This window comes from Rhinoraja longicauda, chromosome 8, assembly GCF_053455715.1.
Source record: "Rhinoraja longicauda isolate Sanriku21f chromosome 8, sRhiLon1.1, whole genome shotgun sequence".
NCBI lineage: Eukaryota > Metazoa > Chordata > Chondrichthyes > Rajiformes > Arhynchobatidae > Rhinoraja > Rhinoraja longicauda.
In genome coordinates, this window is record NC_135960.1 from 75187076 (window position 1) to 75199168 (window position 12093).

Here is a 12093-nt window from a genome sequence, read left to right on the forward strand (position 1 = left end):
CAAGATAGAGAAAACCCAACTGTAACAGAACAGACAATACTTTAACCGATAAAAAACACTGAATTAAATGAGATTTGTATCAGGAGAATAGCAATGGGGAAGAAGTTTATTCCATCTTACGCCAGCATTTGGCAGAATGGGAAGAGACCGTCTGACCCCAGCAGACAAGTGTCTGCCCAGCAGCACAGGTCAACCCCAGCAGCACAGGTCAACCCGAGCAGCACAGGCCAACCCCAGCAGCACAGGTCAACCCGAGCAGCACAGGCCAACCCCAGCAGCACAGGTCAACCCGAGCAGCACAGGCCAACCCCAGCAGCGCAGGTCAACCCCCCACCCCCCCCCAGCAGCACAGGTCAATCCCAGCAGCACAGGTCAACCCCAGCAGACACTCCCAGCAGCACAGGTCAACCCCAGCAGACACTCCCAGCAGCACAGGTCAACCCCAGCAGACACAGGTCCAGTACTTGGAGATCCTGGGTGAAAATAAACACGTTATTCAGAGGATGAAAGCAGAAAGCAAACATATTGCAGCAACACAGACACTTGCCAAATCAAATATAGATTTAGCCCAACTCTAAAGAACTACAGTGGGGTGAATGGAAGGACAGGATTAGTAAATTGAAATAAGACTTAAGAGCCATGACTATTAAACTCACTTTCCCTAGGATAACTTTAACCAAGGAATAACTAGGCTGGAGATACTCAGTGGGTCAGGCACCATCTGCCTGACTGCAATGGAATGGACAGATGATGTTTCAAATCAGGACCTTTCATCAGACTGATGGAGTTGGGAGAAAGCTGGAAAGAGATGGGAGCAAGATAAAGCCTGGTGAGCAATGCTGGATACAATTGATTAGCAGATAGGGGAGTTGTAACAAAGGCTAGAGGTGAAGAGGAGACAAGTGTCAGACAAGAAGAGGTTTGATGTGCAAAGCCAGAGAGAGGAATCTGGGAACGAGGGGAATGTGGGACAGTGATGAGTGTACAGGTGAGGGGAAAGGAGTAGGTGACTGGAGTGTTGAGGGAGGAGAACACCAGGATGGGGAGTGTAGGGAACGAGGGGGTTTCCCTTCATTACGCTCATCCCCATCTCCAAGTCTCATTCCCTTTTATCCCCACCTGCCCCATTACACGTGGATACCCATCCCATTACACCTGGATACCCATCCCACTACACCTGGATACCCATCCCATTACACCTGGATACCCGTCCCATTACACCTGGATACCCATCCCATTACACCTGGATACCCATCCCACTACACCTGGATACCCATCCCACTACACCTGGATACCCATCCCATTACACCTGGATACCCGTCCCATTACACCTGGATACCCGTCCCATTACACCTGGATACCCGTCCCATTACACCTGGATACCCATCCCACTACACCTGGATACCCATCCCATTACACCCGGATACCCATCTATTACACCTGGATAGCTTTACATTTCACACCTCTGAAGTGTTGTCACCTTTTCACCTCTAGCATTTGTCATTTACTCCACCATCTGCCCATCATCCCCCTCACCTGTATCCACTCATCACTTGCCAAGCTTTGCTCCATTTCCCTTTTCCAACCTTCTCCCACTACTCCAGTCTGAAGGCTTCCAAGCTGAAACGTCACCTGTCCATGTTCTCCACAGATGCTGCCTGACCCGCTGAGTTACTCCAGCACTCTGTGAAACGTCACCTATCCATGTTCTCCACAGATGCTGCCTGACCCGCTGAGTTACTCCAGCACTCTATGAAACGTCATCTGTCCATGTTCTCCACAGATGCTGCCTGACCCGCTGAGTTACTCCAGCACTCTGTGAAACGTCACCTATCCATGTTCCCCACAGATGCTGCCTGACCCGCTGAGTTACTCCAGCACTCTGTGAAACGTCACCTATCCATGTTCTCCACAGATGCTGCCTGACCCGTTGAGTTACTCCAGCACTCTGTGAAACGTCACCTATCCATGTTCTCCACAGATGCTGCTTGACCCGCTGAATTGCTCCAGCACTGTCTTTTTTTGTAAACCAGCACCTACTTATCACATCATATCATATATATACAGCCGGAAACAGGCCTTTTCGGCCCACCAAGTCCGTGCCGCCCAGCGATCCCCGTACATTAACACTATCCTACACCCACTAGGGACAATTTTTTACATTTACCCAGCCAATTAACCTACATACCTGTACGTCTTTGGGGTGTGGGAGGAAACCGAAGATCTCGGAGAAAACCCACGCAGGTCACGGGGAGAACGTACAAACTCCGTACAGTGCAGCACCCGTAGTCAGGATCGAACCTGAGTCTCCGGCGCTGCATTCGCTGTAAAGCAGCAATTCTACCGCTGCGCTACCGTGCCGCTACTTGATTTTCATCCCAAATCTTCCCTAATTTCAGGGTTTTTACAAATTTTGGCATCTGGGCAATGGGTGAACTACAGGGAAAGGAAACTGGTCACAGAGCAATAAAGAACAATTTTGCAGGAAAGAGCACAATAATATCTAATTTGTCGACCGCACTCAATATGCAGTGAATTCATAAACAGGTCGCTCCAATTTGTGCTCAACACTCCCACCGCGTGGTGATCCGCTGCACTGCAGGCCCGTCTGATATGTGGACAAAGTCCTGATTTGACTTGGCAGCAACAACAATTCCTGGCAATATCCTCATAAATCTTGTCTACACCCTTTCCAAAAAGGTTTCCAAGCATTGGAGACAGAGATAGGATCAGCTCTTTGGGGAATTTTATACGTCATGATTCCAATCCACACCAGATCACAATTTGAGAGTGTTGTCCACATATCAGACGGGCCTGTAGTGCAGTGGATTACCAAACGGTGGGAGTTAAAACAAATGTAGGTCCCTTGCAGTCAGAAACAGGTGAATTGATCATGGGGAACAATGAAATGGCAGACCAATTGAATAACTACTTTGGTTCTGTCTTCACTAAGGAAGACATAAATAATCCGCCGGAAATAGCAGGGGACCGGGGGTCAAATGAGAGGGAGGAACTGAGTGAAATCCAGGTTAGTCGGGAAGTGGTGTTAGGTAAATTGAATGGATTAAAGACCAATAAATCCCCAAGGCCAGATAGGCTGCATCCCAGAGTGCTTAAGGAGGTAGCCCCAGAAATAGTGGATGCATTAGTGATAATTTTTCAAAACTCTTTGGATTCTGGAGTAGTTCCCGAGGATTGGAGGGTAGCTAATGTAACCCCACTTTTCAAAAAGGGAGGGAGCGAGAAAACGGGGAATTACAGACCAGTTAGTCTAACATCGGTCATGGGGAAAATGCTAGAGTCAGTTATTAAAGATGGGATAGCAGCACATTTGGAAAGTGGTGAAATCATTGGACAAAGTCAGCATGGATTTATGAAAGGTAAATCATGTCTGACGAATCTTATAGAATTTTTTGAGGATGTAACTAGTAGAGTGGATATGGGAGAACCAGTGGATGTGTTATATCTGGACTTCCAGAATGCTTTCGACAAGGTCCCACATAAAAGATTAGTATGCAAACTTAATGCACACGGTATTGTGGGTTCAGTATTGATGTGGATAGAGAACTGGCTGGCAGACAGGAAGCAAAGAGTAGGAATAAACGGGTCCTTTTCAGAATGGCAGGCAGTGACTAGTGGGGTATCGCAAGGCTCAGTGCTGGGACCCCAGTGACTGGTCTGTCCGGTGACCCCTACCTCCAGAGACCATTGTCCCAACTCCCTCCGGAGGGTGGTCCATCTCTTGTTATCTCCCCGAAGCCGGGCTTCATTGCGATCAGACCCTAAGATCGACCTCACCGACCAGACACTGACACTTCAGCAGATTCTGTTTCACCTGTTTATTTCCAAAGTTAGCACCCCTCCACCCTACCCCCCCCCCCCCCCCCCCCACCCTACTAAACCCCATCCCTCCCCGATGACAAGGGATTCCAGTGCTTCTACTGGGTCTGAACAATAAATAGATGGCTGGAGGTTCCTCAGCTTGTGACACTTTGATAGACGTTGATGTATCCGAGGTCTCGCGGCGGTCTCTCCGAGGTGGGAGAGGCGGCTGGAGAGTGAGAGAGGGGGGGGGGTGGAGAGAAAGGAGGGTGGAGAGAAAGGGGGGGTGGAGAGAAAGGGGGAGAGAGAAAGGGGGGGAGAGAGAAAGAGGTAGAGGGGGAGGGGAGAGAGAGATGGGGAAGGAGGGAGGGAGCGAGAGAGAGAGAGAGGGAAAGGGGGAGGCGGACAGGGGGAGGGAGAGGAGATAGCGGGAGAGGGAGTGGGTGGACCGGTTGGACGTAGGAGGGGAGGAGGGGGTGGGGGGAGGAGAGAGTGGGAGTGAGGGGGGAAGTAAGGGGTGGTGGGGAAAGGGAGGTGGGGTAGAGTGAGTGGGGAGGAGAGAGTGAGGGGGAGAGCGTGGGGTGAGGAGAGTGGGGGTAGGGGAGGAGTGAGGGGGAGGGTGTGGAGGGGGAGGGTGGGGGGCGGAGAGAGTGGGGGTGGGGGGAGTGGAGCTGGGGAGGATGGCAGGCTGAGGTAGGGAGGAGGGAAGAGTGGGGATGGGGAGCTTGTGGATGGGGAGAGTGGGGGTGGGGAGCAGGAGGGGTGATGGGAAGGGGCACTGTGGGGATGGGGTGCATGGTGGGGGGGATGAGAGAGGGGGTGGGGGGGAGGGGCACTGTGGGGCTGGGGTGCATGGTGGGGGGGATGAGAGAGGGGGTGGGGGGAGGGGGACAGGAGGGTGGGGAAGAAGGGAGAATGGGGGGAGGGGTGGAGAGAGTGGGGGTGGGCGGAAAAGGGGGGTGGGGGGAAAAGGGGGGTTGTGGAGAAAGTGGGCATGGGGGAGAGTGGGGGAGGAGAGAGTGGGAGGGTGGGGAAAGAGAGAGTGGGGGGATGGGGGAGTAAAGAGTGGAGGTGGGGGGGAGAGTAGTGCTGGGGAGGCAGAATGGTGTGGGGAGGAGGGAAGTGTGGGGGTGGGGAGGAGGGAAGATTGGGTTGGGAAGAGTGGGGAGAGGGGAGGGAGGTGAGGGTGATGGGGGAATAGGGGTGGGGAGGGTGGAGGCAGGGCTGGGGGGAGTGGGCAGGGGAGGTGCAGGTGGATGTGGGGTAGGGGGGATAGAGTGAGTCAGTGGGGGGAAGGGGGGGATAAGAGCGATTGAGTGGGGGGGGGGTTGAGAGTTCTACACCAATACAGGAGAGGCTTTGGTTCCAGGGCTCACTCACTGACACCGTCTCCCCTTCCGTCTGCCCCCTCTACGAGGAATGGGCCCAACAGGTCCACTTGGTCTAGTATATATACACATATATATATATATACACTAAGTTAAAGTTCCTGCTGCGTCCAGACCCACTACATGTGTATATATATATATATATATATATATACACATGTATATATATATATACACATGTACAGCAGCAATCAGGCAAGACGCCAGGTAAGGATTAACAGTAACTTTAATATAGCATCAGAACATCCACTCTCTTCAGTCTCCCGCACGATAGTAAACTCTAGCCCCTTCAGGCAAACCCCGTAGCTCCACACCCCTCCCCAGCCCTGTCCACTCAATGCTGAGGGGGATGACCCAGAGAGTGGCCTAATCCCCGGGCACCACCACACACATATATTAAAAACGTTAAAATGCCCATATTATCTTCAGCACAGTCAACCTTGTAAGAGAACATAAACTGATTGCTGGAATAACTGAATGAGTCAAACCACAACAGCAAAGCAAAAGGTGCAAGTCAGCCTTTCAGCTCAAGAGCCAACATCAGGACTGAGTGGGAACATGACAGATTGCTAGTGTACAACAGAATAAGAAATAGAGCGGGATGTGGAGGGGAAGAAAATCGATTGTGGGACAGAAGCTGGAAGGTGTCAAATGGAACCAGGCGGGAGGGATGGGGCACTCAAAACCAGAGCAGCAGAATCTGGTAATATGGATTTGTCCCCACACGTGATCTTGATCTTGGGAAATTGGGAAGGGCAAGTGAATAAAGTGTTCGTGGAGGAGTCGTTTGGGACCAGTGACCACTGTTGGATTAGGTTAAGATAGTCACGGACGGGGACAGAGGGGGCCAATGCTCAATTGGGCGTGGCCAACGAAGGAAATCTGATCACCCAGCTGTGCTTGTGCTCCCTGCCTACAATCAAAAAATGTGCCAGGAGGATCCGGTAGAGAGTTGTGAAATGCTGTTCAACGGACACGGATAACATCTTACGTGACTGCGTTGAGTCAGTGGACTGATCCAGATTCAGGGCTTCCGCAGCTAACCTGAATGGGTACGGCACTGCCAAGACTGACTTCATCAGCAAGTGCGTGGACCATTGTGTGCAGGCAAAGTCAAACTGAGTGTTTCCCAACCATGGAGGTGCCGCCAGGTACATTCACAGCTAAAGGCCATGTCTGCTGCACGCACGTTAAACGGTTAGACCAGTACAAGAAGGCCTGCTCTCTCCGCAAAACCATCAAGGATGCCAAGAGACAATATCGGGACAAACTTGAGTCGCAGTATAATCACTCAGACACACGGAGAATGTGGCACGGTCTGAATAAGATAACTGTCTGCAATGCAAGGTCAGGCAACATAGGGTGATAGTGCGAGCCTGCATGGTGATCTGAATGCTTTCTAAGCTCGTTTCGATGAGGCGAAGCAATCCACATACCCCAGTTTGCATTGACGGTGCCAAAGTAGATAGTTTAAAAAAACTCCAAACTCCGAGGAGTCAACATCACCAACAACTTTTCCTGAAACACCCATATTGGAGTAACGGCCAAGAAAGCTTAGGAAGTTTGGCATGTCCCCCACAACTCTCAGCAACTTTACAGATGCACCATAGAATGAATTTTACCAGGATGCATCACGGCTTGGTTTGGGAACATCTCCTTCCAACACAAGAAATTGCAGCGAATCGTGGATACAGCCCAGACCATCACACAAACCAACCTCTGTCTCCCTTCTATTGACTCCATTTATACCTCACGATGCCTCAGCAGGGCCAGCAACATAATCAAGGACAAGTCGCACCCTGATAATTCCCTCTACTCCCCTCTCCTTTCAGGCAAAAGGTAAAGTAGTGTGAAAACACACACCACCAGATTCCCAGCTGTTATCAGGCAACTGTTACCATCCTCACAGTGATGAACTACGATCTACCTGTTTGGGGAAATCTCAGACCATCCTTGATCGGACTTTGCTGGTTTACCTTGCACAAAAATAATGTACCTTATCTGGCACGCGGTAATTGGCTCGATTATAACCAGGTAGACCTCCCAACATTTGATTTTACAAATTCATAATTTTGATGTCCAAAATGAAGAATTTTACATTAAAATTCATAATCTGGCACATAACGCAACTTTTCAGCAAAAAAAAAGTTTCCACGCCAAATGTGCACACGTTGCGCTACATTCATGTGTGAAAAACGACTATTCTTTCTAAGTCTGTAGTTCATGGACTACAGGGCACTCCCCCCCTGACCCCCATCCCCTCCCTTCCTCCGCCGCCCCCAACCCCCGTCCCCACCCCTACATTGCCCCACCCACCCCATTCCCTCTCAACATCAATGGGCCTCAAGCTGCCAATCCGTGGACCCGTTAGCGGCGAAAGCGACTTACCTGTGCCCAGTGCGCGCAGCACTGATCAGCGGCGAGGCGAGGGGCAGGGTGAGGCCAGTGAGCGGTGAGGCGAGGGGCAGGGTGAGGCGAGGGGCAGGGTGAGGCGAGGGGCAGGGTGAGGCCAGTGAGCGGCGAGGCAAGGGGCAGGGTGAGGCGAGGCCAGTGAGCAGTGAGAGGCAAGAGGCCCAAGCCGGCGGGACGAGGGTCCCAGGCCGGTGGGACGAGGGGCCCAGGCCGGCGGGACGAGATGCCAAGGCCGGTGGGGGGAGAGGCCCAGGCCGACGGGGGGAGGGGCCCAGGCTGGCGGGGGAGGGGCCCAGGCCAGCGGGGGGAGGGGCCCAGGCTGGCGGGGGAGGGGCCCAGGCCGGCGGGGGGAGGGGACCAGGCTGGCGGGGGAGGGGCCCAGGCTGGCGGGGGGATGGGCCCAGGCCGGCGGGGGGAGGGGCCCAGGCTAGCTGGGGAGGGGCCCAGGCCGGCGGGGGGAGGGGCCCAGGCTGGCGGGGGAGGGGCCCAGGCTGGAGGGGGGAGGGGCCAGCGAGGGGCAGGGCAAGGCATGTGTTTGGCGGAAATGAAATAAGAAAGCGGAAAGGGTTGGGAGGTCTGCCCTTCCTCCCTCCCTCTCTCCCTCCCTCGCTCCCTCCCTCCCTCTCCTCCTCGCTCGCTCCCTCCCTCCCTCTCCACTCTTCAGTCTAGAAACAGGCAGAGGCCGATGCGAGGAGTGGATGTAAGAAAATAAATCTTTACTTTTATTTTCAACGATTCGTGGAAACAGTGCATTGAGGAGACCTATAGTAACTTAGTGTTGGACTCGAGGGGAGAGAGGGGGGGAGTGAGAGAGAAGGGGGACAGAGAGAGTAGGGGAGAGAATGGAGGAAGAGAGAGGTGGGGAGAAGGGAGGATAGAGAGAGTAGGGGAGAGAAGGGGGACAGAGAGAGTAGGGGAGAGAAGGGGGGAGAGAGAGGAAAGAGAGAGGGGGGGACAGAGAGGGAGGGGATGGAGAGAGAAGGGGTAGTGGGAGGGGGAGAGAGAGGGAGGTAGGGAGAGGGGAGGAGGGGGGAGAGAGAGGGGGAGAAGCTCAATTGTAATCATGTACAGTCTTTCCGCTGACTGGAGAGCACGCAACAACAAGGCTTTCCACTGTACCTCAATATACATAACAATAAACTAAACCAAACTGAGAGGGGGAGAGCGTGAGGAGAGAGAATTAATATTATGTTCGAAAAGGAGGGGGAGAGGGAGGGAATGAGTGTGCGTGAAAGTTTGAGAAAGTTTTGGAAGGTTAGAGAAAGTTTCAGAGGGAGGAAAGGAAGGAGAGGGCGAGGAGAGAGGGGGAGAGGAGGGGGGAGAGCGAGCGGGAGAGGGAGGGGAGGGGGAGAGAGAGAGAGGGGGAGGGAGAGAGAGAGAGGGTGAGAGAGGGGAAGGGGGAGACAGAGAGGGGGGAGGGAGAGGGAGGAGGAGAAAGGGAGGATAGAGAGGGGAAGGGAGAGAGGGGGAGGGAGAGAGAGAGAGGGTGAGAGAGGGGAAGGGGGGAGACAGAGAGGGGGGAGGGAGAGGGAGGAGGAGAAAGGGAGGATAGAGAGGGGGAGGGAGAGAGGGGGAGGGAGAGAGAGAGGGTGAGAGAGGGGAAGGGGGAGACAGAGAGGGGGAGGGAGAGGGAGGAGAAAGGGAGGATAGAGAGGGGGAGGGAGAGAGGGGGAGGGAGAGAGAGAGAGGGTGAGAGAGGGGAAGGGGGGAGACAGAGAGGGGGGAGGGAGAGGGAGGAGGAGAAAGGGAGGATAGAGAGGGGGAGGGAGAGAGGGGGAAGATAGATGGAGAGAGAGGGGGAGAGAGAAAGGAGGAAAGTGGAGGAGAGTGAGGGGGGAGAGAGAGAGCGGCTTCAAAGCCGACTGATGACGATTCCTATGATTATAATCCCAATACTCCCCATCTCCCTCCCCGCCTCTCCCAACGCTCCCCTCGTCATGTCCAGCCCCCGAAAGGGGAGGAAGATGTCGAAGGGTAACTTTTCTTGGGGGGAGGGGGTCTCGCGGGGAGGCAGAGGAGGGAGGGAGGCGTCGAGAAACGTCGCAGAGGACTGGAGGGCGATCTCAGTCTGGTCACACTGTGGAGGAGAGAGCGGGGGAGAGAGAGGGAGGGAGAGAGGGGGGAGAGAGGAGAGGGAGAGCGGGAAGGGAGAGAGAGGGGGAAGGGAGAGAGGGGGGAGTGAGAGGGGGGAGTGAGGGGAAGCGAGAGTGAGGGGAGCGAGAGAGGGTGGAAGAGGGACAGCGGGGGGAGGTAGTGGGGGGGAGAGAGGGGGGAAATAGAGGGCTGATTAGTTTGATGAGGTAACATCCATAGGTCTCTCCACAGCCCCCACCTCCTCTCCCGTGTTGTCTAGAACAGTCTCCCCCTAGAATGATGCCTTCCCCACATTCTCACACTCCCTCCCTCCCCAGCACCGCCGTTCATCGTGATCATGGCTGATCATCCACAATCAGTAACCCGTGCCTGCCTTCTCTCCATAATCCCTTGATTCCACTCGCCCCAAGAGCTCCATCTAACTCTCTTTTAAAATCATCCAGTGAAATGGCCTCCACTGTCCTCTGTGGCAGAGAATCCCAACAAAATCACAACTCTCTGGGTGAAAAAGTTTCTTCTCACCTCAGTTTTAAATTTCCCCTTTCCCTCTCCCTCCCCATTCGCCTCATCGAGTCTACTCCGCCATTCAATCATGGCTGATCATCTCTCCCTCCCAACTCCATTCTCCTGCCTTCTCCCCATAACCCCTGACATCCGCACTAATCAAGAATCTATCTATCTCTGCCTTAAATATATCCACTGACTTGGCCTCCACCGCCGTCTGTGGCAAAGAATCCCACAGATTCACTGCCCTCTGGCTAAAGAAATTCCTCCTCATCTTCCCAAAGGAACATCCTGTAATTCTGAGGCCATGCCCTCTGGTCCTGGACTCTCCCACTGGTGGAAACATCCTCTCCACATCTTCTGTGTGCGTCTCTCTCTCACTCTCTCTATATCTGTCTCTCTCTCTCCCCTCCACACTCTCTCTCTGTCTCTCTCACTCTCTCTCCTCTCTCTCTCTCTCGCTCCCCTCTCCTCTCTCTCTCTCTCTCTCTCTCTCTCTCTCTCTGTCTGTCTCTCTCTCGCTCTCTGTCTCTCTCTCTCCATCTCTTGAAACCTCTCCTTCCCGGAGGAACTGTTCACACACCTGGACTTCCTCGGTCTGATACTGGAAGCGGGCTCCGAGAATCGCGGATTGTGGGTTCGAGACAGAACCAAGATGTGCCCACAAGATCTGCACATTCATCTTCAGAGCAAGATTGCAAATGGTTTCGCATTTCACATCCTGCAAACAGGGAACACAACATGGGCACAAGGGGGGGTATCAGGAGTGCAGGTAAACCATCCCCTGAAAGTGGCATCACAGGTAGACAAGGAGAGTTGTAGAGCAGAGGGATCTTGGAGCGCAGGTACACAGTTCCCTGAAAGTGGCGTCACAGGTAGACATGAACTGTTGTAGCGCAGAGGGATCTTGGAGCGCAGGTACACAGTTCCCTGAAAGAGGTGTCACAGGTAGTAAGGAAGTGTTGAAGAGCAAAACGATCTAGGAACATAGGTACATCATCCCCTGAAAGTGGCGTCACAGGTAGACAAGGAGTGTGGTAGAGCAGAGGGATCGAGGAGTGGAGGTACACAGTCCCCTGAAAGTGGCATCACAGGTTCAAAGGCAGTGTAATAGAGCAGAGGGATCGAGGAGCGCAGGTATACCGTCCCCTGAAAGTGGCGTCATAGGTAGAAAGGGAGTGTAATAGAGCAGAGGGATCCAGGAGCACAGGTACACCGTCCCTTGAAAGTGGCATCACAGGCAGACAGGGAGTGTTGAGGAGCGGAGGGATCTAGGAGCGCAGGGACACAATTCCATAAAAGTGGCATCACAGGTACAAAAGGGAGTGTTGAAGAGCACAGGGATCCAGGAGCGCAGGTATACCGTCCCTTGAAAGTGGCGTCATAGGTAGAAAGGGAGTGTAATAGAGCACAGGGATCCAGGAGCACAGGTACACCGTCCCTTGAAAGTGGCATCGCAGGCAGACAGGGAGTGTTGAGGAGCGGAGGGATCTAGGAGCGCAGGGACACAATTCCATAAAAGTGGCATCACAGGTAGCCAGGGAGTGTTATAGAGCAGAGGGGTCCAGGTGCGCAGGGACACAGTTCCCTGAAGGTGGCATCACAGGTAGACAGGGAGTGTTGTAGAGCAGACCGATTGAGGAGGGCAGGTCCACCGTCCCCTGAAAGTGGCGTCACAGGTAGACAGGGAGTTTTGTGGAGCAGTGGGATCTAGAAGCAGAGGGATCGAGGAGAGCAGGTCCACAGTTCCCTGAAAGTGGCGTCACAGGTAGAAAGGCACTGTTGAAGAGCAGAGTGATCTAGGAGCTCAGGTACACCATCCCCTGAAAGTGACGTCACAGGTAGACAGGTAGTGTTATGTAGCAGAATGATC

The 12093-nt window shown here is 53.5% G+C and overlaps 1 protein-coding gene across 4 annotated transcripts in view; it reads right to left on the bottom strand.

Moving 5' to 3' along the window:
- Positions 1–8268: 8268 nt before the first annotated feature.
- LOC144596354 (tectonic-3-like) overlaps positions 8269–12093 on the bottom strand; it is a 60338-nt gene continuing 56513 nt past the window's right edge. For all 4 annotated transcript variants that reach the window (XM_078404611.1, XM_078404609.1, XM_078404610.1 and 1 more), the window contains 2 exons: positions 10804–10941; positions 8269–9699 (listed from right to left, as the gene is read on the bottom strand). In XM_078404611.1, the coding sequence (XP_078260737.1) occupies positions 9475–9699; positions 10804–10941 (363 nt within the window). In that variant the 3' untranslated portion in view covers positions 8269–9474. The remainder of the gene's footprint in view (positions 9700–10803; positions 10942–12093) is intronic.